The 26130-nt window shown below is 53.8% G+C and overlaps 1 protein-coding gene across 9 annotated transcripts in view; it reads left to right on the top strand.

The window, feature by feature from the left end:
* ITPR1 (inositol 1,4,5-trisphosphate receptor type 1) overlaps positions 1-26130 on the top strand; it is a 292239-nt gene that overhangs the window by 118153 nt on the left and 147956 nt on the right. For 7 of the 9 annotated variants that reach the window (XM_039837937.1, XM_039837945.1, XM_039837943.1 and 4 more), the window contains 12 exons: positions 160-246; positions 2320-2478; positions 4258-4356; positions 5361-5444; positions 5551-5697; positions 10001-10096; positions 11514-11558; positions 15093-15247; positions 20401-20500; positions 21476-21636; positions 22096-22237; positions 24201-24359. In XM_039837937.1, the coding sequence (XP_039693871.1) occupies positions 160-246; positions 2320-2478; positions 4258-4356; positions 5361-5444; positions 5551-5697; positions 10001-10096; positions 11514-11558; positions 15093-15247; positions 20401-20500; positions 21476-21636; positions 22096-22237; positions 24201-24359 (1434 nt within the window). The remainder of the gene's footprint in view (positions 1-159; positions 247-2319; positions 2479-4257; positions 4357-5360; positions 5445-5550; positions 5698-10000; positions 10097-11513; positions 11559-15092; positions 15248-20400; positions 20501-21475; positions 21637-22095; positions 22238-24200; positions 24360-26130) is intronic. The other 2 variants (XM_039837946.1, XM_039837940.1) reach the window with 1 other exon arrangement.

Here is a 26130-nt window from a genome sequence, read left to right as displayed (position 1 = left end):
CCTCGGTCCTCTGGGCGTTGCACTGGGCCTCGGGGGCACTCAGGTATTTGCTGATTCCTGTGGCTGTCGCACGGCCTGGTGACCCTGGCTTCGCGTCACTGCAGGGAAATAGAACCCGGAGTTTCCTCTGTCTGACCAACCTCCTTTCTCCACGCACAGCATGCTGCAGACTTGGAGAAGAAGCAGAACGAGACGGAAAACAGGAAGTTGCTGGGGACCGTCATCCAGTACGGCAACGTGATCCAGGTAGGTCAAGGCTGCTCTTGTCTCTGGCACTGGAGCAGCCCGGAACACAAAACCGAAAAGACACACTCGACACCGGTTCGGCCGGCTTTCCGGCGAGACTCCCTGGGGGACAGGGTCTCTTCCGCAAGGTCGAGTGTTCCTTCCCATGTGGGTGGCTCTCGGGCTTTCCAGGTGGTCCTCTCTCGGTGTGAGGATCCACTTCTGTCCCCCGCAGCTGATAATTTAAGATCCGTCCCTATCTAAGTGGGAAGCTTCCCACATGAAAAGGAGCCTGGCTGCCGCCACCGCCGCGTTTAACTCGCTTTTCGTATCTGGTGGAAATCGGCTTCTCTGTCACCCAGATCTCTTGGTTCAAGAACCGGTCACCAGAGGTGATGGGAGAAATTCTGTAGCTTCGGGTTGAGTGTTCGCTGCTGGGTCTCGTGTGGGCTCGTGGGTGGAGAGGTTCATGTGTTTGTCCCTTGTGCCTTTCAGTTTGACATGGAGTAAAACGCCAGCCGGGGGACAGGGCCGTGTGGTTCGCTCACGAAACCCGCCAGGGTCCGTCCTTGCAGGAGACGGTGTGTGAGCGAGTCCGGAGCCCCGTATGGCCTCTCGGTTTGTCCGGGTTCCAGATTGTTTCGACCCAGGCACAGAGGGTCAGAGTAGTCACCAACTTTCGAGGACCTAACCTGTCTGGTTGTCTGGCTTCATTATTTTCCTTTTTGAAAGATTTTGCTGACTCGCTAATACAAGTGTAAACTTTACTGATTCCGAACGAATTCCTCCCCATTTTTGTCCCTTCGAAGTAGGGGACAGTGCTAACCAGGAACAGGGGAGAAGAGAATCCTGAATTGGTAAAAGCAAACTTTTATGTTTAGGGTTATTCCTATTAGACTTTTAGGCCTGTTGACACAGTGAAAGCAGCTTTCAAAAGAAAGTTTGAAGATTTTGTCCCTTTCCGGTTCTGTCCAATCGAGAGTGGACACAAGGCCCAGGTGGGCTCCAGGTTCAGTGTCAGCTTTATTACTGGGCCAGGCCAGGGCCTTGGAACTCAGGACGAGAGGGCACAGGGGCTGAGCACACGAGCCCTTAAGTGCGTCCCATGGGGTTCAGGGCTTGCGACTGAGGTCTCGCCACGCCTCGGTGTGCTCACCAGCAAATGGGGACAGTAGCGGTGTATCTGCTTCCTAGGGTGACTGGGGGCACCTGTCACAGCATTGGCTCTGAACTCGTGTTAGCTAATAGTGCTTACTGTTACTTCTCCCAAGCCCGGATCTGGGGAGCCACCTCTAGGCAATGTGGGTTTGTAAACCATCCGAGTCCAGCACCTGGGCAGGTGGGTGGAGGATCAGGGGCCATTCACCTGCCACTCATCAGGGATGTCACGATGAGGCCTCAGGAGGGCCCCGCCTTCTCGTCTGTCACGGCCGGGGACGTCAGAGGCTCACGAGGCAGACAAGTGACTCCTCTATCCCCAACAGCCCTGGTAGAAGATTTGTGGGCCAGCCAGGACTGTTCTAGAAACTGCATCTGTTAACACGCAGAGGGGGACGTCGCGGGCGGCAGTGGGGTCCCAGGCTGGCCTCGCTGTCTCCGCAGGGTTGGCAGCCTTTCACCTTCCCTCCCGTCTTCGCTTAAAGTCCAGGGTGGAAATTCCTTAGCATCCGTGTTCTCCCAAATGAAACGACTGTCCCCTCGCAGGGCCCGCTGTGAAATTGAACTGTTTCTTGTGCTGCACGGGGCCCTTCCCTAGCTCCCGTCGGTGTGGGGCTCGGCACCGCAGGCCCTCGGCCCCTGCGCGCGGCAGCAGAGCTGTTCCTGGCCGGCGGTGCCCTTGCCTGGAGCACCTTCCACCTTCCAAGGCGGTGCTGGGGGGACACAAAGTATTTCTTCTTCGCTGCTCTTCCCTCTTTCCCAGGCGCCCCTGCCGAGGGCACTTGTCAGCCCTGTAGCTTCGCGGCGAGCTCGGGGGCGGGAGCTCATTTCACCGTGACTCATGGCGCGTCCGACACGTACCCGCCATGACGGAGGGCGAAGCGGCAGCGACGCAGGGTCATGTTGCCGCTCACCTTGTTCTCGGTGCGTTTCCAGCTCCTGCATCTGAAGAGCAATAAGTACCTGACGGTGAATAAGAGGCTCCCGGCGCTGCTGGAGAAGAACGCCATGCGGGTGACGCTGGACGAGGCCGGCAACGAGGGCTCCTGGTTTTACATCCAGCCCTTCTACAAGCTGCGGTCCATCGGCGACAGCGTAAGCGCCACGCGCGCCAGGGGTCCGGCCCGGGCCGGGCCGCGGCCGCCGTGTGTGTCACAGTCCCGTCGCGGGGTTTCAGAGTCGGAGCCAGAGGCTTATCCTGTCCGTAGAGAAGCGGGCAGTCGCCGTGGTAACCAGTGTTTGGGAAGCAGGGAAATCGGGAGAGGAGTGGGACTTAAATCCAGCATCTACGTTTCTCCCTCCGGGCTTCCGGGACCATGGCTCGAGCGGCCCGTTACCTTGGTAACTTTACTCCGTCCTCCTGGATCGTTGGTGGAGCAGAAAAGCCTCTGTCATTCGGAGATAAAGCCAGTGACGGGGAGGACGGGGTCGGGCACGGCAGGGGAGGGGAGAGGACCGTGGGGTCAGCTTTGCTCGTCGTCGGCAGCTGCGGCCGGTCCAGAGCTGGCCCCGTCCTGAGGGGTCATTAGGGCATAAAGTTACAGGAAGCCTTTTCGCTGTGACTTGGAGCGGCTCTGATACTTGCAGGCTGCATCGGTCAGTCATCACGTGGGCATATTCTTAATAGTGTTCAAATGCTGTTGGCTGTATTTCTGACCTGGCGAAGACTCTGAAATCGCTGTTTTTCATGAAAGAGGACATGCCTTAAACAGCAGAAAATCTTGTCAAAATGCTCAACTAGACTTAAAACCTCAAACTAAACTTTGCCATTTTTCAGTATTGCCATTGAAGTTTACAAGCTTCAGGTGGTTGAAATACATGTTCGTTGATACGTTTGTGTGTGTATTATACACGGTACATCAGAAGCATCCAGCACGAGACTGTACCCCACCCCCAGCTGGTGTTCAGTAAACACTGACCCTCTGAGAATGGAGTAACCAGTCCGGGAAAGCTGAGGTTCCACCAAAAGTGTTGGATTTTCGAGGTACTTAACATATTCATTTGGAGTTAGAGAAAATTTCATTGTACACACGCCCCAAAGGCATCGCACTGAAAATCGATGAACTGCACACCTCAGGAGCCAGCATTTCCATCCCCGGCTTCCCCCCGACTTCCCCCCGTCATAAAAGACAGGGTGTCTGCCTCTGAATTTCATTTTCAGCAACTCCTTAGCTTTCCTGTCCCTTCATCGTAGCCGCTGAGCTGTGCCTCGGTGGACAAGGTGAGATGGGCTTGCATAGAGTTATTCTTGTAGGGTAGTGTTTCTTTAAATGACAGGTGTCGATCCATTCGTGGGCCGCGAGGTCGATTTAGGGGCTTGTGACTGTCATTTTAGAAAGCGGAATAGAATAGAGGAGAAAGTATCCAGCTGTGTTGAACATAATGGGGATACGTATCGATTTGGGGGTGACTCAGGTGAACACAGACGTCTACATGTGTACACATTACACACACACGTATACACACACGTAGACACATACACATACATCTGCTTAGGTATGCATGACTGGGCCGCGGTAGAAAGCGTGCTTCTTAGTGTGGCTTGCACTCGAACAGTGTGAGTGTTGTCGCTTTGAGCACACAGAACTGTGGCTTTATTCTTTCAAAGGTAAGACCTCCGTGCAGCCGGTATTCTGCTTCTGCTCCCACAACTGAGTTGGTGCTGACAGACCCACATCTGTGAACACGTGGAAAGGGGCAGGCAGGGGCGTCCCGTGCTGGCCTCACCATTTCTCGGGGATCGGGCAGGGTCACTGGGTGTCACAGCTCGGCACGTACTACGAAAGGTTCGGCGGAGGACGCCCAGCCACCGCCCTGCCCCCCGGAACAGCTGACCTGTTTGCTGAAAAGCTCTGTTGGTGCTTTCTGTTCCAGGTGGTCATAGGTGACAAGGTTGTTCTGAACCCCGTCAACGCGGGCCAGCCCCTCCATGCCAGCAGCCATCAGCTGGTGGACAACCCGGGGTGCAATGAGGTAAGGGGGGCCCAACTCCAGCCGAAGGGTGGGCGGAGGCCGCGGGGGCAGGCCGCGGGGCCGGGGCGCGTGCGTGCTGGCAGGGCCTCCTGCTGCGACGTGCGCAGGGCGCCCGTTCTGCACCCGAGGGAGCCGAGGCCGGGTCAGGGCCGCCGCAGGAGGCGGTGCAGCAGGCCAGTCACCGCCCTGGACTCACTTCCCTGAGCCTTGTGTCCCTGGGGCTTGTTGTCCAACTTGCTAAGCCGGAGAGGGGCCCCTCTTACCAAGTTTTTCTGGCCAAAGGGGCACCTTTTTCTAATTACCCCTAACAAGAGCTAATTCCTGAGAAGGGCACACTGCAGGCCGTCGGCAGCCGGTCAGGCTGGCGTCTGGCTATCGGCCATCCGTCTACTTGGCTTCTAAGTTGGTGGATACAGGACGCAAGGACATTTACGTCACCCTGATGGTGACATAAACGTCTGTCTAATGGTTGAGGACACAGCTCTGGAATCAGATAGATGTGGGTTCGGATCCCAAACCTGCCGACGCCCAGCCCTGTGGCTGCAGGCTGGTCACCCCGTGTCCCCGCGCGTCAGGTCTCCTGTCTCTGAAGTGGGCGTGATGGTCGTCCCTGTGTTCCCATGCGCTCGTGGATGTCGGTCCGTGGCCCACCGCCACGCAGGTTTCGGTGTCCCCATTGGTGACAGTCACACTCTAGAGTGTGTGCCCTGGACACTTCCTGGCCCTCGTCGTTCACCCCGCTTTGTGTCCGCGTTTTCACGGCGCCTCTGCTCCCGGGCTGCGGAACGGGAGACTCGGAGCAAAAGGCGGTCGTGATTCGGGAAGGTCAGGAGGCGCGGTGGCCGTGTCGGCCCAGCACACGGCGCTCGATCTGCGGCCGACGCGGACGGCTGGTAGAAGTCGCAGCGCCCGCACCTTCGGGGCGTCGGCCTCCAGGGCTTGGGGGCCGGAAGACGCCGCCGTTCGAGGGGAACGCGAAGGAATCCCTCCCATCCCTTTCGCAGGTCAACTCCGTCAACTGCAACACGAGCTGGAAAATCGTCCTCTTCATGAAGTGGAGTGACAACAAAGACGACATACTGAAGGGGGTGAGTCGCGGGCCCGACGGGCCGGGCGCGCGGGCCTCCTGTCGCGTGGCGGCTCGGCCCCCTCCCTAACGCCGCCTTCCCCGCTCCCGCGCGTGCCGGCTTCCAGGGCGACGTGGTGAGGCTGTTCCACGCCGAGCAGGAGAAGTTCCTCACGTGCGACGAGCACCGGAAGAAGCAGCACGTCTTCCTGAGGACCACCGGCCGCCAGTCGGCCACGTCGGCCACCAGCTCCAAAGCCCTGTGGGAAGTGGAGGTAAGGGCGAGGCAGATGCTGACTCCCACCTGGCCGCCTGGGATGACGGAGAGGGGCAAGTCCACGACACCGTGTCGGGGTTGCTGGGTGCACCCGTGGAGGGCTTAACATCTACTCTGGAAGCAAACCAGCAACCGAGGCCGGACACTGCTGCCTCTGGGCCACCGAATCATCCGTTCCTTCTGTTTTTCTCTCCCTTGCTCGTTTATCTGTCACAACATGTTACCACGTGCCTACCCAGCACATGCAGAGGGGCCTGCGGGTTGGGGATGGGCTGGAAAGACGCACAGCCGGGGCGCCGGAGGGTGCAGGTGGCACGAGGCACAGCCTCCGTGCTCTGCGCACCTGATTTCCCTTGGCTGCGTGCCTCCGCGTGGGACAGCTGGGCATGTGCTGCCGGCCCTTTCCAAAGTTGGTGCCGCCGTCCCCCCGGCGGGCGGAGTGTCCCCGTGCTCCCACATCCTTGCCAGCTCTTGGTGCGGTCATTCCTTCTCCCACTAGCCTTTTGAACAGGCGTCTCGCGACAGCGCACCGTGGTTTCAACCTGCGTGTCCGCTGCAGCTCGCAGTGTGGCTTTTCATGCGCTTATTTGCCGTTTATTTGTTTTTCATGTTAAGGGAGTCTGCATAGAGTTTTTAATTTCCGCCCCCTCTCTCTTTCTCTCCTCCTCCTCCTCCTCTCCACTCCATGGCATGTGCTTTTTAGCGTCTGCGTAGAGACACTGCCCCTCCCGCTCATCACGAACTCTTCTGAGCTAGAACTTGGTCTTGAACTTGCCTTGATCATCGATGCCCCACTGTACCCACTGCAGACTTAAAATCGCTTTCAGAACCATTTTTTATGTACGATTTGGGTATGGGTGCCAAAGAAAAAAGACTCTCTCTCCTCAAGTTAATAAATCATGCGAACTAGAGAAAAATCGAAATCAAAACTAGAGAAAACAAGGGTAGGAATGAAGTGTTCTCTCGTGAATTTAACGAGACGCTCCCATTGAGCTGTTTATTCTATAGGGTACTTTTGCATAGTCGATGCCATTTCCCAAACAATTCCGTACCCTGCCTCAGTATGCTATCATAAATCAAAAAAAGGTTACAAATGTCAGAACCCTACCAAAGTCACTGTGACCGACTTAGTCACCACAGGCGCCGTGACTCAGTCAGTCAGAAACGGATTGAAGTGAATTGAAGATGACAGCTTTTTGTGGAGAGTGTTTGAGGTATGGACTTCTGAAACGTTAGGCACTTAACTCAGAGCATCTTTTTTTTTTTTTCTTCTGAGAAGGAACAGCTGTCTAATTCCTACTCCCTAAAAGATTGTTTCCTGCCAATTTTTTTTCTGGCTATTCTGGGAAAACATTGAATGTTTTCCATTTTAATTTTTTTCTCGAAGGTTTTAGAAACTTAAGTGCCCCTTTAAAGGAAGGGAGACAACAGCGTGTGTTTTATATTTGTAGGAGTTAGAGATCTGAGGTTTACGTTATACATTGTCAGCTTATTGCCAGTCCAAAAGACACCCCATCTTTTCACACACGACGTGAGAACCTTGTAGCGGCTCCGTCCTGTCCCCTCCGGTCCCTGGTGAGCACCACGACTTTACTGCTACATAAGCTATAAACTCCACGGTGCCTTTTTACTCATTTTGCCCCGTTTGAACAGTTGTTTATATTTAAAAAACAAGTAAAAATGAGGGGAGTCTGTGAACCATGAAGTTATCCTGCCCGCTCTTCACTCCTTTCTGTGGGTTCATTTCCATCTGGCGTCATTTTCCTTTGGTATAAACAGCTTCCGTACCACGTCCTGTCATGTGGTCTGTCTGAGAACGCAGCTTTCTGTTTGCGTGTGAATGTCTTCATTTTGCCCTTGATTAAACAGTCTGTTTTATCTATGTGTGTATGTATTTATATACTTATTGTTATTCCATGGGATGCCACACTATCTATATATGTGTGTGTGTATGTATATATATTTTGTCTTTTAAATTTTAAATTTATTGGGGTGACATTGGTTAAAATTATATAGGTTTCAAGTATACAGTTCAAAAGTGCATCATCTGTATGTTCAACGCGCAAAGTCACGTTTTTCTTTTTTAAAACAACGGCTTCGCGGAGATACAGGTCACATACCACACAATTCAAGGCGTACACTTCAGTGGTTTTTAGTAGGTACCTGGAGTTGTGGAGCCATCGCCACAGTCACCTGTGGCAGTCACAGCTCGTTTCTGCTCACCCTTGCTCCCCACCCCTCCCCAGCAGCCGCCCGCCTCTCCATGAACGTAGATTTCCTACGCTGGACGTTTCCCAAGGGGTCCTTTGTGTCTGACTCGGTCACCTGGCGTGATGTTTCCCAAGTTCATCTAGGTGTCCTCATGTATCACTACATTGTTTTTTATTGCCAAGCAAGATTTCATTGTATGGCTGGACTACGTTTTATGTTTTATTCAGTGCCATTTGGGTTGTTTCCACTTTTTGGGCTCTTCTGAAGAGTGTTGCTACGACCACTTGTTTACACATTTTTGTAAGGACATATGTTTTCAGTGCCTCTTGGGAGGGGATTGTGGGTCACGTGGTAACTTGGGTTAGTTTATTTTCCCACCTGTGGTGTGTTGAGGCCCCATTTTCTCCACGTGGCCGTCATATACAAAGGATATTTTCGTTGGACATAGACTTCTAGGTAGACAGTTCCTTCTTTCTGTGCTCGAGGTGTCATCCATTGTCACTCGTATGCATTGCTTCCGATGTGAATTCAGTGGTTTTCTACCTTTGTTCCTATATAGTGTCTTTTCTTTTTCAGGGCTGCTTTTAAGATTTTTCTGTTTCTGCTTTACATTGATCTAATTATGATGGTGCATGCGTCTCTGTGTGTGTGTGTATCCTACCTTGAGTTCACCGAATTTCTTGACTCTGTGAGTATGTCTCAAAATTAGGAAAATTTGGGACATTATTTCTCAAATATTTGTCCTGGCCCCTCCAACCCACATAGACGTGCTGGATCATTATGTTGTCTGGCAGCTCAGCTGGTTTATGCGTCACATTTTCCCAATTCTCGCCTGTCCGTCGCTTTATGATTATGTACTGAACATTGCGAAGGACGTTTTTGTTGGATATAGAATTCTAGGTTGACAGTCTCTGCTGCCTTGCCGAGTGTCTGGATCCTGTTGCCTGCCTTTAAAGAGTACTGAGTTTTGTTTTGTCGGACAGTGAAGTGACTCTTGGGTCCATTTGGTCCTCTGGAGGCTTGCTTTCCAGCTTCGTTAGGTCAGTAGCATGGCAGCCTGTCTCAGGGCTGGGTTAGCCTTGCGTCCGAGGTGTGACCCTTTTGGCATCTCTACTGCACGCCCAGGTGTGCGACGGACTCTCTCCTCTGTCTTGCCAGAACCAGTCCCACCCAGGGGAACGTAGCAGTGACAGCTCCCCCTTGTTCTATCCGTGGGGGTCCCACCTTACACACCTGCAGCTCGGTGTCCAGCCAGAGACTCAAGGACACCCCCGTATAGATTTCTGGGGCTTTCTGTCTGGGTCACTCTGTGTTCTGCTCCCGCGTATTTCAGCCACTTCAGTCTCCCTAAATTCCGATACATCTCCTGAACTCAGTGGGACCAGTGTCCGCGCGTGGGTTCTCCTTCCCAATGCCACCATCCCGAGAGGACCTTCAGGAGAAAGTCGGAACAGTCACGGGGCCGCCTCGTTTCCGGTTGCCCAGAGGCCAGCACTGGGCACCTCCCGCCGTTCGGCGTCCTAGTCATTTCACGTACTTGTCCAGTTTCCTAGTTGTCTGTGACAAGTTCGTTGTTTTGGTGCGGTGACCAACTGTTGATGGCACCAGCCACTGGTGCCAGTTAATCCATCGTGGCCAGAAGCCGGAGCTACGTTTATTGTATGGTGCGCTGGCCCAGGCTCTGGGAGCTTCAGCTGCAGAGCACGGGCCTGTGTGTGTATCGGCCCGTGACTTCCAGGCGTAGAATACTTCGACGGTTTTCCGTGAAATTTCTTTTTATTTGACGTGCCTTTTGTGGATGAATTTCAGAATCTTCTTCATTATGATTAAGGCTAATAGTCCGAAAACCATGGCATTTTTTTTTTTACTACCATCTTACATCAACGGGGAGACTCTTTGGAGAAACAGCTTCCCTATGTCGAAGTTTTGACGTTACATACGGTACTCGCCATAGGTTTGTGGAAGAGATTGATGTGTTTTTTCAGCTCGTGAACATCCCTCCTGAGCGCCGAGCTCTGGGTGATGTCTCAGGTGCGCTGCTGTCCTGCTGCGGCCACACTTCCTCCTGTTGACCGTCCCCTCTCTTCCAGGTCGTCCAACACGACCCATGTCGGGGAGGAGCGGGGTATTGGAACAGCCTCTTCCGCTTCAAGCATCTTGCCACAGGGCATTACTTAGCAGCAGAGGTAAGTGGCGGCCCGGAGCTTTCCCCGTTCGAGGCGGACGCACTCCCCCGTCCGCCTGTACCTGTCACCGTCGGGCAGTCAGAGGCTCAGGGTCGTGCTCAGTCACCTTGCTTTTCCTTCCGCTTTTCTGTTGCCTCTGCCTCCTTTCCCTGCGTAGAGACAAGAAAAGGTAACGGCGGTTAACGCCTCTCAGTACGGCACAGGGACTTCGACCACGGTGTGGGGAGAGCGTCAGAAGCTCACGCCGTCCTGGGGATGTATGGGCCGCACGGGGACTGTCCGTAACGACATTGTGCCGTGTATTTGAAAGTTGCTGAGAGAGTAGATTTTTTTTTAAATGCTAATCTGGGTTGAGGATAATCTTTCTGTTTTGCTCACGCATCCTGCTCTTCCCACGTCTTACCTTCCAACCCTGCCCCTAACAAGAGTGACCGAGACGCGGCTGTTGTGACACGTGGTATGTAAAGCCGGAAGCGTTAAGACACACAAAGGCTTAGGCAACTTTATGAAGCTCTGTGGTTCTCAGAGCATTAGCGGAATGGACGTGTCTTCTCTTTCGTACATGCAGGACTGTCCAAAACCAAAGAAATTAGCTTTACCTTAAATGTCTGTTACGGTGTTTGCGGAAAGGCAGGACTCAGTGGTGACGGCAGGAGGAATTTACCTTCTAATTTTCGTATCAAATTAAGGAGCCGTCCTACTGTGTGATGGATGTTGAGTTTTCCTCTGATCTGCTGTAAGACGCACGATGAATATTCCTAACAGATTCTAGTCGTACGGCAAACGACACCCCTGTCGTCTGGCGCCACTGGCGAGACTGTGCAGATTTTCTAGGTGACGTGTGGGTGTCAGCACAGCTCCTGCAGCTGGCCCAGGAAGCCTGGATCTCAGTGTACCGAACCCCGGGGTGCCTGACACCTGTATGGATTGATGATTCTGAAATATTTTAGAACCAAAGATCAAGGCAGTTGAAATTTAGAATGGAGCCCGGGGCCTGAGGGACCCAGCTAACCGGCTGTGAAGAGTGCTGACTCGTCTGCTATGTTCTGAGGGGAATGTAGCTCTTGCCGGAGGCCATAGACTTGTTATTTATAACTAAAAATAAGCAGGATTATCGATGGCTGGATACTGGTCTTTCATTGATCTCAGGCTTTTAACTGTTGTTTTGCTGGTGATTCACTGTGTCTCTCCGTCTGTACTTGAGAGCCATCTCTCGGTGACTGGGCGATTGTCCTCTGTGTGTTGTACTTGTGTGACTTGTGTCAGTGTCGTGGCATGCTGGTGTCGTGAACAGGGAAGGGACACGTTCGTAGCTGTTGAAAGATGTCCCCAGGCCTTGACGTCTCCTGCAGGCGGGGCCAAGTCCTTGAGAAAGCGATGTGGATGTTTTAATTTCCTAACGATTCTTTTTCATCAGGTAGACCCTGACTTTGAGGAAGAGTGCCTGGAGTTTCAGCCCCCAGTAAGTATGGACAGGAGCCTTCTTGTCTTCGTCTGGTAGGGTGAGGCCAAATGTTCTGGAACTATCTAAGGAACTGCCACCGTGGTCATTGGTTGCTGGGGAAGGGAAGCCTGAGGCCGCCTTAAAAGAAGGCCTCGTCCTGGGCTTCCCCTGAGAGCAGTCCCGTTTCCTGTGTCCTGATTGGTTCAAGGGCCTGTCAGTCAAGGTGCTGTTTCTGTGTGCTTAGCTGAGGGGCGTCCAACCCTGAGCTGCAGAAGGTCACAGCATTTCTGCGACTGCTCCCAGGTGGGAGGCGGTGACGGCCCCGTAGAAGTCGGCCTTTTACAAATGGATGACCTGTGGCTGTTGACCTCCATCCACACTTCATTCAGGATTTTCAGTGAGGTGCATAGTGTCACTGAGACTGTGGAATTAACACAGAAGGCACAGTGCACCTGACACCTGATTAGACGATGTCTCGCCGTCTGTTCTTGCTCTCTGCAAAGTCGGAAATAGACCTTATGATGGGGTTTGGCGTTTTAATGCCAACTGGACCTTTCTTCGGAGGCCATATTGCCAATTAATGCAACATGGAGGCGCTCGGGGTTCAGGGTCCACAATTGTGGGTTGACGAGCGCCTGGCTGAGTTACATGGAAACTGGGCGTGATGGGCGTGAGTAAGGCCGTTCTCTTGTGGGGTGCGTCATTCGGGTGTAGGAATTTTAAAGAATCTAAACAGTTGCTGCTCCGTGTGACACTGCGTGTCCACGTGGTCATCTCAGTGGTGGATATGGCAGGTAGTCATGGAGGCATTCCTTTCTTCTCCCGTAAAATTTTGAAAGAATTGGAGGGACTTGACTTCCACGGAGGGAGCTGAGGCGGGCACCGCAGAATGCTGCTGTCCGGGGAGTGTGAGTTCCACAGTGACGCTGAGCCTCGCGTTGGGTTCGGCTAAGATGCTGCTCTAGCTCTGGAAGAAACGGGGTGACTCTAGCTGGGGCGCCCCGCCAGTAGCTCCTGGCTGGCGGGGAGGGGGACCCTCTTCCCCGCCTCTCGAGGGAGCACCCGAGGGCCCTGTGCTTCCTTTCACCCTCCTCGCCCTCCCTTCTGGAGCCCATTTCGAAAGCTTACGTCGCACACGTACTGGAGGCTGGAACACACCGACCCGGTCCACCTTTCCGCCCGTGTGCGAGGCAGACTCCGCACGTCTCTGCAGAGCGTTCGCTGTGGTCCACACGCGAAGGCTTGGGTGGGTGGGGTGTCATTTTTCCTAAGACGATTCTCTTCAGAGAGAAAGAACTGCCTTGGGTGACTCAGACTGCTGTCTGAGGACACAGTAGGTGTCCCCTCTGCGGTTATTTGAAGACGAGCTGTGACCTCTTGCAGGGAACCCTGTGCTCTCTGGGAACAACAGGGTCACCCTCCTGGCCTGTGGTGCGTGAGGAAAAGACTGGGTTCAAGTGGCAGGACCCCCGCTTGTGAGCCGTGCGACTCCCTCTCCGAGCCTCAGTCCCCTCGTCTGGGGGAACGGTGGGTGTGCCTGTCACAAAGGATGGGTAGGATATGCAAGCGAGGTGGCCACGATAGGCGCCCCCTAAGCGGTAGGCGCCCCCCAGGTGGTGTCTTTGTAGGTCGCACAAGGTCGCTCGCATGTTGGTGCTGGCACATACCCCGGCTCGTCTGGGCCACAGGGAGCGAAGGTGGGTTCGATGACCCTCGTGTGGCAGGCGAGAATGCAGAATGGGTCCCCACGTCTCGGGGGCTCCCGGAGTTCAGTCACGCTCTCCATGCTGGGGTGGCGGGCGTGCCACCAGGCTTGGGTGCGGATCTTGACTGCTCTGCTCCGGCTACTCTGGCGGCTGGTGGTGGCTTGGGTGGTGGCCTTGTATGGAGGAGGGGTCCATGGGTGGCTGTCCCCACGGCACGGGGCCAGCAGTCTGGCTTCCCGCTCTGTGGGCAGCGTCGTGAGGCCCAGCCCCGCCACGCAGCCTTGGCATGGCCCCAGGCGTGTGGGTCCGGGACAGGAAACCTCATTCTGCTCTCTGTCCATACCCTGGCATCAGCGCCCGTGGGTTTTGCCTCAGCCTCGTGGTGCTCGTCCCTCTAAACTCAGGGGGCCTGGAGCCACGGGCTCAATGCCAAGGGCAACTCTGTGTGACGACCTTTCGCACACATGTGCCTCTCCCCCGACTAGTGGCAAACGCCGGCCATACACTGCCAGGCGGTGAGGACGCCGGCTCAGCCCCGGCCCCAGACCCAGGGGGCTCTGTGCGGTTTTCACTCTGCTCTGGACTTCGGGCAGGTCCCTGACGCTTACCCGCCAGCCACAGCCGAGCCCGTGTCGCCAGCCGGAACCGGGCGGGGTTTGTGCAGGGTGTGGTGTGTGGGACACTGACAGGTGGCAGCAGTCAGAGGAGGACTTGTGTCCGCTGTCCTTCCCCTGAACCGAGCTCGTGGGGGTGTCCGGGATGCTCCAGGTGACTCTTTGGTGGAAGCAGAGGGACGAGTGTGGATCTGTCTGTGGGGAGCGCACGGCGTGAGGGGCGGTGGCCTCAAGAGGGAGGACACAGGTTTGGAGTATAAAAGAAACATTTTCGTTCGTTTGTTCTTTTTTTTTTTTAATGGAAAAGTTGGGGCTGCGCATGAGCTCATGAAGAAGACTGTGGCCTGTCGCTCAAACTCAGGCCCTGGAATTAAATTCCCTGTGCTCTCTTCTTTGCCTGGGAGAGTTCGTTTCCTTTCTCCATCCCCCACGTGGGAAGGGGGCAAAGGAAGCGAGGTTTTCCCAGGAGAGGCAGGTGGCTGTTGTCACCTGCAGGGGCGTCAGGCCTTAAGCCCACAGAGCCGCGGCCTCCGGGCGCCTGCTGACAGCTTCCCAGGCACCCGGGCTCCGGTGCCGGGCCGTGGGACGGTTCCTGGGGGAGGCGTTCCCCGTGGGAGCGGACAGTGGCCGTCACTGAAGATTCTTCTCCGTCACAGCCAGTCTCTGACGTGGCGGGAGAGGCCCTTGTGCCCGCGTTGTCCTCGGCTGTCACCCTCCCCGATTTATTGTGAACGTCATCTTCCAGGGCTGGCACGGCTTCCCAGCTATGTTCCTCGGCCCCGTCGGGGTCACGGCTCCCGAACGCTCGCGTCCAGCTCTCTTTGTTTTGCGTTTTAATCCGGGGAAGTGGCTGTGTCATGTGACCATCAGACAGTTTCCCTATCGGTTAACACAGCAGCCCGTAGCCAGAGCCACGGGCGAGCTTCCGCCACGTGCTCCTGCCCCCAGCGGCTGCGGCGGACGTGGCTCTGTGGGGTTCTTTATTGCCGTGGACATCGATTATCGTGACCCCATTGCTTCAGCACATTTTACCGCAACACGAGAAGGCAGGGCGTCGGCACTCGGTGCGGACGGCCGATCAGCCCCTCGCGTGCCTGCTCTGCAGCCGTGGCGCCTCTCCTGCCAGCCGCCGGCGTCACAGGGTCCTCCCCGCTCCTGTGGGCTGCGCAGCAGGGGCGGCGAGTGAAGCGTCCGGCACGCGGCGTCCTTGACGGCCGACTTTCCCTCCTCAGGCGGACCCCGATCAGGACGCGTCTCGGAGCAGGCTGCGGAACGCCCAGGAGAAGATGCTGTACTCCCTGGTCTCCGTGCCCGAGGGCAGCGACATCTCCTCCATTTTCGAGCTCGACCCCACCACTCTGCGCGGAGGTGACAGCCTTGTGCCGAGGTACGGTTCCAGCGTGGGTCATCCCCGGGGTGCGAGGCCCGGCCCTGCAGCAGGCGGTCCAGACCGTCACTGCCTTTCTCTGCGTTTTTATACAGGGTTTGGTGAGAGGATCTGTTCTGGCTGCTGTTGGAATTGGTGTCTGTTTTTTCTTTTTTTTGGGGGGCGGGGCGGGCTCATCAATTGCAAAGTCTCAGTGGTTGGATGGGAAGTGCTGTATTTAGGTAAACAAGCCAAACCCGAAGCTCAAGCAGCTTAGTACTTCCAGTTTTTTCTTTATTCCCTCCTTCCCAAAGCTGAGAGATCTCCCGGTGAGTCACATAAACAATTAAAAAGAAATTCTAGAAAACGGAATACTTGAAATCCACTGAGTGCAAAGTAAATTTTCTTTGAAGTATCCATAAGTCAGACCAATCTTCTTCGGCTATTGTATTAAATTTGACTCCTAGTTCTGATGAGCGTGCATCTGGGTCGGGGGGAATGACCGGAGTGAAAACAGGACAGAAGCACAGGTTTGCTCACCAAATTGGCAGCGGTGTCACCGAGAGCGGGGACGTTGATGGAGCGCTGCCTGCGTGCCATGCACAGCGCTACGTGCTCTACGCGTGTCCCGAAATTTCATCTTCACACGTGCCTCTGCGGAGACGGCTGTTCTTCCTGGCCCCTCTTACAGAGAAGCCGAGGCCCAGGGCGTGTAAGCAGCTTCTCACAAGCCAGCTAGTCCCATCACAGAGTCCCAGATTTCAGATGTTTAAGCCAGATAGGTCGTCTGGGCCAGTCGGACCCTTCAAGCCTTGGTCAGGTCAGCTCTCGCTGGCTGTCGTGGGTTTTCCGAAGGCCCCGTCTCTGACTCTTACTTTGTGTTTTCGTCTTCACATCTGTCATTGCCGTGTACCTGCTCGGCCTGAGCCCGCTGTGAAACTCGTCCCCGCGGCTTGTGTGCTGTCAGAATTAGAGGGGAACCTTCTCTTGTTCCGGCTGCTGTTCCTGTCCCTCGGCGTGACAAGTGTCGGGCAGTGCCCACGTGGAGGAGGGTCTTAGCATGCAGGAAGGCCTTCCGTAAACTGCTCGCGGCTTGTTATGCTCTGCCGGGTTGTAAGCCCCTTGAGAATCTGGGGAAAGCTTGAGACGGGCTTTGCGTCCTCCAGGTTCATCCTGAATGGGATTGCCTTTTTAAATAGCAGACTTACGGAGATGTGATTTATAGACCGTCTGCTGCTCATATTCAAAGTGTTTGAGTCAGCGTTTTTGAATAGATTAGCAGAGCTGAGCGATCATAGTCTATTCAAGAACAGTGTCACCCCCTCGCCCCACAGCAGGAGTCCCGTAGCCATCGCTGTCGCGGACCCCCAGCCTGGGACCAGTCTGCCGTCTCTGTCCATCGGCCTGTCCGGGGCGTTTCGTACACATGGAGTCACACGTGGTCCGTTGTGACTGGCTTCTTTCACTTCGTTTTTTTTTTGTGTGTGTGTGACATGTATTAGTATTTCATTTTGTTTCACCAGCAAATAATGTTCCATGATATGGTCGTACCGCATGGTATTTATCCACTTACTAGTTGGCAGCGATTGGAGCATGAGCCACGTTTGGCCGTGATGAGCAGTGCTGCTGTGCACATTCGTATATGCATTTTTGTGCAGAACAATGTTATATTTCTCTCCGGTCTGTACCCAGGAGTGGAATTATTCGCTGGGTCATGTGCAACTCTATGTCTCACTTTTCAAGGACCTGCCAGACTGTTTTCCCCCATGGCTGCACCGTTTCGCGCTCCCGCCGGCTGTGCGGGAGGCTTCCCGTCCCTCCGCTTTCTCTCCCGCACTGCACTTGTGATGGCTTCTCTTTCCTTCTGTTTCCTTGTGAGCCATCCTCATCGAGGTGAGGTGAGATCTCATTGTGGTTTCGATCTGCATTTCTCTGGCGGCTAACGATGTTGATCAGCTTTTCCTGTGCCTCTTGGCCATTCGCATGTCATCTTTGGAGAGATGTTTATTCAGACTTTTTCTCATTATTTTTGCCCATTTAAGAACATCGGTTATTTGTCTTTTTGTTAGTGGATTTTAAGTGTTCTTTGTTCTGGGTGCAAATGCATTCTTCCATTTCATGGATGGTCTTTTCGCTTTCTTCATGCTGCCTCTCGAAGCACAGGTTTTTAATTTCATCAGAGTCCAGTTTATTTTTTCTTTGATCGCTCATGCTTTTGGTTTCTTTCTTAAGTAACTCATTGCCTAATGCAAGGCCACAAAGCTGCATTCTTCTCAGAGTTTTATAGTTCTGCTTTTTACACTTAAAGTCTGTGATCCATTTTGAGACTATTTTTTAGTAAGGTTTGTAGTAGGGTAGTTTGTCTTTTAAAAGCTTCCTTCCTTGTTGACTGCCTGCTTGTTGGCTAGTTAGGTACAGGTCGATAGAACCCAACTGCATTTCAGCTCAAATAATTTTCCATATGTCGTGCCCTCTATTCTAGAAGTTACTGAATGAGTTTTTTAGGTTTCTAGAAGACAGGGGAGTGACATTTATACTATTTGCTAAATGTTCTAGTTCGTAAGAGATACTTACAAACTAGAACCATGTGATTTAAAATGTTGTTGCATCAGAAGGTGCTTCATGGCCTTCCCTTGGCGAAGAAGAGTCAGGTGCTAGTTGGCCACGTTCCCCAGTGTGCCGGGATCCCCATCGTCCTGGGTGGAGGGGAAGTTTAAGCTCTGGGTCATCTGGCCAAGCGGCTCTGGCTGGTTAGAGACCCCTGCTCCCACGTCCCCTCCATTCATTATGTTTTCTTTGTTGAAAACCTGCCTTGGTGCACAGCTGTCCACGGTAGACCGATTCTAAACTCGTCAGAAGGGGAAGCTTTGTGTTCCCCGTGGGAAAAGTGTGTGGCGTGGTCGCCTAGCGTGTGCACTGCCAGCTCTCATCTTGGGCTTAGTCTTGGCTTTTTAATCTTTGTCCATTCTTGCCCTTGACCACTGACCTCAGAGCTAAACATGAGCTGGACCTCTTATTCATTGATCCTGCGGAGTCATAAGAAAAAAAAAAAAGCCCTAGGACAGCAGTGTATTCATTTTCCTCCATCTTAAAGTTGTGTTAAGTTTTGCTTGTGTAAAGATCAGAAAGCCTGGGTGTAGATGTATGAATGTCCCAGCAAAGGAAGTTTTGTGATAGTCACTGGTTAAAATTTTCCTTCCAAGCCAAAGTGAAAGGGATAATGGTGAACTCCAGACATACTAAACGAGATAATAAAATCGCAGTCTTTGTTAATTAGGTGAGTTAGATGGACATCGGGAGAGCATCCAACTTCGTGGCTCTTTTGTGATTGGGCCACTTGCAGGGCCTTTGGGGGAAGCGTCGGGAGTGGGGCTTCAGACGGATCGGCAGACCGCCCTTCGTGCCTTCGATGTTATTTGACATAGGATGCCGTAGGATGCAGTCATCCGATGAAAAGCTAAGCTCCATGCTGTGGGTATCCTTTGAAAATAAGAAAGTGAGCCACGTCACTCAGAAAAAATGGCAGCTCTGTCAGATTTCTTGTTCGTGTCGTTTAATATATATCCACGCTAGCTGAAAGTGAAGGTCACTACCGTCGCCCTTACTTGTAACGTTCGGGCCGGTGAAGGAAGGGAGAAGGCAGAGGGCGTCCTGCAGAGAGGTGCCCGGTGCGGTGCCGCCGCCCTCCGCCCATCTCCTCTCTGCTGCGTCCCACCAGTGCTTCAAGTTCCAGCTCAAGTTTTCTATAGTAAAAACCCTCCCCGGCCCTCTGAAGCCTCCTCGACTCCTCCTTCTAGAAGGCCTTCCGTGCTTCGCTTGACCGTCTCCCAGCTTCATGCTTTTTAACGGGCCTTTTCCGTGAGCCGCTATTGCTTGCTGCACATTCGCCTCGTCTCACTCATGGGATGGGAGATCCTAACACACAGGAAGTGTGCCGTTATTTCTACTGTTTCTTTAAAAGGAAAGCGAAATGGAAAAAAAAAACCAGTGTGTCACGATCCACGGTCACTGTAAAAAGAAACAACAACAAAAATGTTTTAAAATATCATGGGGAACAAAGAAGCAAGTGAAAAACACATTAAAGTCAACCATTCAGAGCTAACGACTGTTAATGTTTTGGTTTGTGTAGTTTCAGATGGGTCTCTAGGCACACAGATAACCTGCATATAATTTATTGTGACTCGGATCATAAGCTATTTTTATTTTTTTTTCACTGAGCAATACGTTCTGTACATATTTCCAAGTAAAGTGAATATCAGTTGTGATCACTGTGCAGTATTCTATTGCATATACTATCATTAGTCCATTATTGAGACGTCGGATTGTTTATAAGTTTTTACTGTCGTAAGGAGTGCTTTGTTGAACACCTTCAAGCCTCCTTTTGCACCTGTGCTGTCATCTCTTAAGGGAAGAAGCTAAAATTGGCATCGCTAAATGAAAAGATAAGTCCATTTCACCTGTGACACAAAGTGCCAGACTCTCTTCCAGAGCCTTAGCTGTTTACACTCCCACCACGAGTCTGGAAGAGAACCGTGTCCCTAAGTCCTGGTCGATACTGGGTTATATCCGTCTCCAAGATCCTTGGAATATGAAACAATAAACTCTTACATCGTTTTAATGTGTATAAATTGTGTGCTGAGGAGGTTGTATATACATCTCCAAGTTTATTGGCCATTTATATTGCTTTATTAAATTACTGGTTTGTGTCATTATCCCATTTTCGTTTCCAGTGTTCGTGTTTAATGATTTTAAAGATTTCTTTGTATTTGTGGTTTAATAACCCTTTTGTGCTATATATTACTCTTTCATTTTCTCAGGTTGTCATTTTTTTTTCAACTTTGTATTATTTACACACACACACACACACACACACTCAGTCAATACTTCCTGTTACTCTGTCTCATGCTCCATTTGTTCTGAGATATTCATTCACTGGAGATAATCTTATTAGAAACGCAGCATATCGCAATCATCTTAGAGTCCGTAGGCATGCTTTGCTGTTGTAAATAAGTCAGAATGTGTCTGGGACCAGAGCCATCTGCACTGCGGTTTATACCTCCCAGTATACATAGGACGCCCTTCGGATTCCCTCTTTACTGTGATAGAATATATTCTAGGCAGCCGGTGATGGAAAACCTAAATGTTCCTGTCCCCGAATCCTTCCTTTATTCTAGAAACTCCTATGTCCGGCTTAGACACCTGTGTACTAACACCTGGGTTCACAGCACGAACATCCCCATCGACAAGGAGGAAGAAAAACCCGTGATGCTGAAAGTAAGTCGCTAGCTACCCCCCCGCCATCCCCCAGCCGCCTACTCCCGATGAAAGGTCACCTTGGAGGACAGAGGGGGCAGCGTGCAGCTGGGAGGTTCTGTCTCTTCGGCCAGAACTTCGATGCGATGAAAGACTCCTCTCCCAGACGCCTGGCTAAAGCAAGTCCAGGGCTTTTGAAATGGCCAGAACTTTTCATTTTCTTCCGTGGCTTCTGCCCTAAAGCTTGAGCAGCTGCCTGGGTTCCCGGTCCGTCTGAAACATGGTTTTGGCTGAGGGGATGTTTGCTGGTGCCTTAAGGTACATCGGATACTAGTCGATTTCCCCCAATCTTCATATTTCTTTATTGCTCGACGTACTTAAATAGCCGCTTTTATTTCTCCGAAGTTCTCCCAGCCCCTTTAATTTCCCTCCCCGAATCTCAGCTCTCTGCTTCCCCTTCTCCAGGATCATGAGCATAAATACACAGGCGTAGGGGTTTTCTTTTCAAAAACTGGAATGATGCTCTCACATCATTTTTTTTGGTCATGGGGGAAGTTATTAGAAAATTTTTTCTACTTGTATGAACATTTTTAGGTATATAGAAAAGCTGAAAGAATGGTACAGTGTCTGCCGTTACGATACTGTCAGCTGGAGTCAGTTACCATTTTGTGTGTCTGCTCGTCCCCGTGTATTTATAAATGTGTATTGAATTATAAGAGTCTTAAGTGCTCCTTGTAACAAATGAAGCTATAAATTTTAATAGTGCCCCGTTTCCTGCCTCGCTGTTCCCACGACACTAGTTCCAGAGGTAACAGCTGTTAATGATCTGGAGTACTTTCTTCCAGATGTTTCCCTACGTCCAGTGAAAATCTTCCTTGATTTTCGCTGCAGGATAGCGCCAAGCTTTTTGGACTTCCCCATGTTTGATAAATATAGTGTTTGGCGTCTTACCTCTCAGTCCGAGAGGCCGTTCCACAAAGGCCACTTGCGTTTCAGATCGGCACCTCCCCCGTGAAGGAGGATAAGGAGGCGTTTGCCATCGTCCCTGTTTCTCCTGCGGAGGTTCGGGACCTGGACTTTGCCAACGACGCCAGCAAGGTGCTGGGCTCCATAGCCGGGAAGCTGGAGAAAGGCACCATCACCCAGAACGAAAGGAGGTGAGGGCCTCTGCCACGGGTTCTCCGCTCCCTCGCACGGAGGGGCAGCACTCAGAGCAGCCGAGTGGGGGAGGGGCCGGCCTTGGCATTCACGGATGCGCAGACTGGTGGCTTTCAAGAAACGGTTGCCTTTGCGTTCTCTTTTTTCAAAGTCTTTGACATCGTAAAGATCTTTTGCTCTTTCTCGGTCTCCACCTCGGCCCCTGGGGCCGCCTTACCAGATGTCGGGGCCGAGATACCTCAGATAAAATCTGGAGGCTGATGTTTTGTAAAGGTGACTGTTCTTTTGTGGACAGTGACGTGTCGTCGCCGTTTCACTCTGTCACCGGCCTCGGCCGGCCGCTCGGGGGACGCTGGGAGGAGTGGCCGGCGCGTGTAACTGGTCGCTGGGCCCGGGGCTTCCTCGGCGGAGTTTCCAGCGTTGAGCGCCGTCATCTCTGTCGGCTTCTGTCCCCTAAGGTCAGTCACCAAGCTGCTGGAAGACTTGGTCTACTTCGTCACGGGCGGCACCAACTCTGGGCAGGACGTCCTCGAGGTGGTGTTCTCCAAGCCCAACAGGGAGCGGCAGAAGCTGATGAGAGAGCAGAACATTCTCAAGCAGGTGGGTGAGGTGGCGGGCCGGGCCGGGCCGGGCCGGCTCAGTAAGGGCAGGGCGGTCGCCGCCCTCGGACGCCTCGATCAGCCGCCACCTTTCACAAACCAGGCTTCGTTCTTCAGAGCGGTTTTCAGTTGGCAGCATTAGTGAGTGGGAAGCACCGAGTTCGCGTGTACCCCAAACCCCACCCCGATAAACACAGCCTCCCCCGTTACCAGTGTCCCCCGCCAGATGGCACGTGGGTTACAGCTCAGGAGCCTGCACAGACACGTCCTCATCACCCAAAGGCCAGAGTTCGCATCAGGGCTCGCTCTGGATGCTGCACTTTCTGTGGGTTTGGACAAATGTCTGGTGACACGTAGCCACCCTTAGCGTCACACAGAGCAGGGTCACCGCTCTCAAACCCTCTGGGCCTCGCCTGTCCCTCCTCCCTCCCCCGACTCCTGGCGGCCACTGTGTCACAGCTGCCTTTGCCACAGCGTCCTGTCGTGGGAGGCACGCAGTCTGTGGCCCTGCCAGCGAGAGGCCGGCCTCTGGCTGTGACGGTCCTGTGAGCTTCCTCCGTGTCTTTGTGGCTCGGTAGCTCAGGGCAGTTGAAAACACACTGGTTGAAAATTTTTCTGTGAGGCGCTCCGATGTGAGGCGCTCCGATGTGAGGAGCTCCGAGACGTGTTCAGCAGATGACCATATTTTCCTCAAAAATAACGTCAAGAGCTCTTGTCCTTCGGGTTATGTCGCGCGTCTGGGAGATTCGAGAAGGATGAACTCGGGCCGTAAGGCTCTCACAGGGACGTGTTGGTGCTGGGACCCACCTCCCTAGCGGGATGGGGCTGGAGGAGGAGGCCGGCGATTCCAGGACTGGAGAGTTTAAGAAGGGGACTTGCCGGGGTGGGCCCTGATGTGTACAGCCTCCGGGAGCACCGGCGGCTCGTCGCCCCGTGGCACGGGCTCATCAGGCGCTGTGTGCTCCCGGGCAGTAACAGCTTGGTGCGCCTCCGCATCTGCGTGAGAACGTGCCTTTTGCGAGACACGGAGCCACCCTCCCAGCACGAACCAGCGGTCCCTGAGGGCAGCTCGCTCCTCAGGACGGCGTCGGTCACGCCCAGCACGAGAAGTCATTTGCCTGACGCTGTAAATCACAGAATCTCGCCGTGAAGGAGGAGTAATGGCTTGCAGGGGATGCAGAGGTGGTATTGCCTGGTATAAATCTGAGGAGATTGTCAGATGCGAGGGAGGAAGGCGACAAGCCCGGGGTAGCTGAGGTGCACGCTCACGCACACCACGTAATCCTGTAAAGCGATTGGCGAAGGGGCCGTGAGCTGGGCTGGAAACTCCTGGCCACTGACGCCCGAAATGTAGGGTATAGTTCAGGCCCCCCGTTCTCCACTGCAAGCTCGAGATTTGGGAAGCCTTTCCCCTGCCAGCCCGCGACAGGCAGGCCTTGTGCGCACTCCACCGTGTGTCACCCAGGGTTCCCCTGCCAGCCCGCGACGGGCAGGCCTTGTGCGCACTCCACCGTGTGTCACCCAGGGTTTCCGGTGCAAGAGCAAACGGCGTCCAGCGGTTTTCACGTTGGCCGCGCGCTGTGCTCATCTGCTTTCATCCTCATGACACCCTGCGGGAGAGGCGTCATTCTTCCAGTTTACTGGAGAGAAAGCCGAAGGTCACCGTGACGCTGGTTCCGGGCGCTAGGAAGCAACAAGGCCGTGCGCGGTCAGCCCAGATCTCCTGCCTCCCGAGCCTGCGCTCTTCCCAGAGCCTGAGGGCCGGCTCGGTCCAGGGGACCTGGACTCGGGGAGTAGCCCGTCCCAGTGGGCGGAGCGGACGCAGTGTCCCGGGTCCTGATGTGAACAGACAGGCTTTCCCGTGAGGCCCGGCCAGCCTTGACGTCACGTTACTTCCAGACGAAGCGCTACGAGTCCTTAAACCCTCGGCGCTGACCATTTCTGCGCTTGCTTTCCACACACAGATCTTCAAGCTGCTGCAGGCCCCGTTCACGGACTGCGGGGACGGCCCGATGCTGCGGCTGGAGGAGCTCGGGGACCAGCGGCACGCGCCCTTCAGACACATCTGCCGCCTCTGCTACCGGGTCCTGAGGCACTCGCAGCAAGACTACAGGAAGAATCAGGTCGGGGCCCAGGCCTGCTGGGGGCGGGGGGCGTCCCCCCTCAAGTTCACGTGCCTTCCTTGCGGGTCTTAAGTGTCGCGTGTCCGTTTATTTGACGACTGGAGAGTAGTTCATGGTTAAGTTCGCTCTTACCAAGGAAGCATTGTCTGGAGCGCGGGAAGATGTCCCAGAGCCCCCGAGGAGTGTCCATGAGAATTCCCTTCTGCAGCACCTTGCGACGCGCGGCCTTTTCCCGATGCTGGTGTTACCTCCGTGGTGTTTTCTTACGGCGTGTTCCCTTGAGGCTCAGGGAGCAGGCTCTGTGTGTGTAACGAAGACAGGGCGGAGTCCGTTCTTCCTGCCTCTGGCCATTTCTCCGTCTCCGCTGGTCGTTTCTCGTTACTTTGTTTCTGGCTCATGTTTCCTGGCATTCTGAGTCATTCTCTGTATCATGACTGTACACGCGCACGCACACACACACGTGCACGTGCACACGCGCACACGCACACGCGCACACATGTGCACACATGCACACACACGCACACGCGTGCGCACACACACGTGCACACACACACACACACACAACGTGCTCCCATGAAATGAACGTCCCGACGTCTTTAGGCCTTCCAAACCATTTGAGATTCCAAGGAAACCTGGAAACTGTGTCCCTGCATTTAGTGGTTCTCAACTGGGAGTAATTTAACTTTGTGCCCCAGGGGACATTGGGCACTGTTGGAGACTCTTAAGTGTCACAGCTTGGGGGTGCTCTGGGCATCGGGTGGGTAGAGGCCAGGGATGCTCTTAAGCATCCAGCACAGGACACCCCCCCCCAAAACAGACTTATGTGGCCCAGAAATTGGTGGTGCCAAGGCTGAGAACCTGTGTGCTACATAGTGTAGCCCACCCCCTCATCTAGGGCCCCAGTAGCTGCTGGAAACCACAGATAATACCAAACTCTACGCGTGTGCTCTGTTTTGTCCTGTGTGTGTGTACCTATGATAGAGTTTATGCGTTAGGCACAGTAAGAGATTGGCGATGATATTAAGTGGAACAATAATAACAATATGCTGTAATAAAGCTTACATGACCATGGCATGTCTCTCTGATACCGGAGAAGGCCGCCCGAGGGACTCGCGGGCAGGCGGATACTCTGGACAAAGGCAGGACGGGGTGGGACAGCGTGAGATCTCATCAGGCTGCTCAGAACCACACGTAGCCCAAAACGTACGGATTGTTTATTTTTGGGGATTTCCACGTAATACTTCGGGGCTGCCGTTGACCGTGGGTGGCTGAAGCTGCGGAAGGCGAGACGGCGGGAATGGGGCGACTGTCCCACAGCTGCCCGCACGACGCCGGCTGGCACTTTGCCCCCAGCCCCCGCCCGGTGCTGCGGAAGTGTTCCTCCGTCGTCACACCGTTGGCGCCTTTCAACCTAAGCTCTCCCCTGTAGTCGGCGTTTTGTCTGGTCATCGTAAAGATGGTGTCGGTCCTGAGCAAAGCTCTGAGGTATCGCGTATCACCTCGCCAGCAAGGGTTTCTGGGCGCTCGACTCTGCCGTCGCTGCTGTTTAAGCGCGAGGCTCCACGTGGGCAGCTGTGCCGCCGCGTCCACCCCGGGCACTCCGCCTGCTCTGCGTCCACCTCCCCATGCTGACCCCACACCCTGATAGGGCCAGAGAGGTTCTGTGTTCTCTCCTTCCAAGGACAGCTCAGAGCTGTCGTGCGTCCTAGAACGTTTTGCTTGTACGTGAGGAGACTGACGGGTCCCTCCTGCGTCGTCGAAGTCTCCCCTG

The sequence above is a fragment of the Pteropus medius genome, unplaced genomic scaffold (assembly GCF_902729225.1).
Source record: "Pteropus medius unplaced genomic scaffold, Ma_sr-lr_union100, whole genome shotgun sequence".
NCBI classification, from domain to species: domain Eukaryota; kingdom Metazoa; phylum Chordata; class Mammalia; order Chiroptera; family Pteropodidae; genus Pteropus; species Pteropus medius.
Note: the sequence above shows the minus strand (reverse complement) of the source record. Positions and strands in the feature narration are given on the sequence as shown.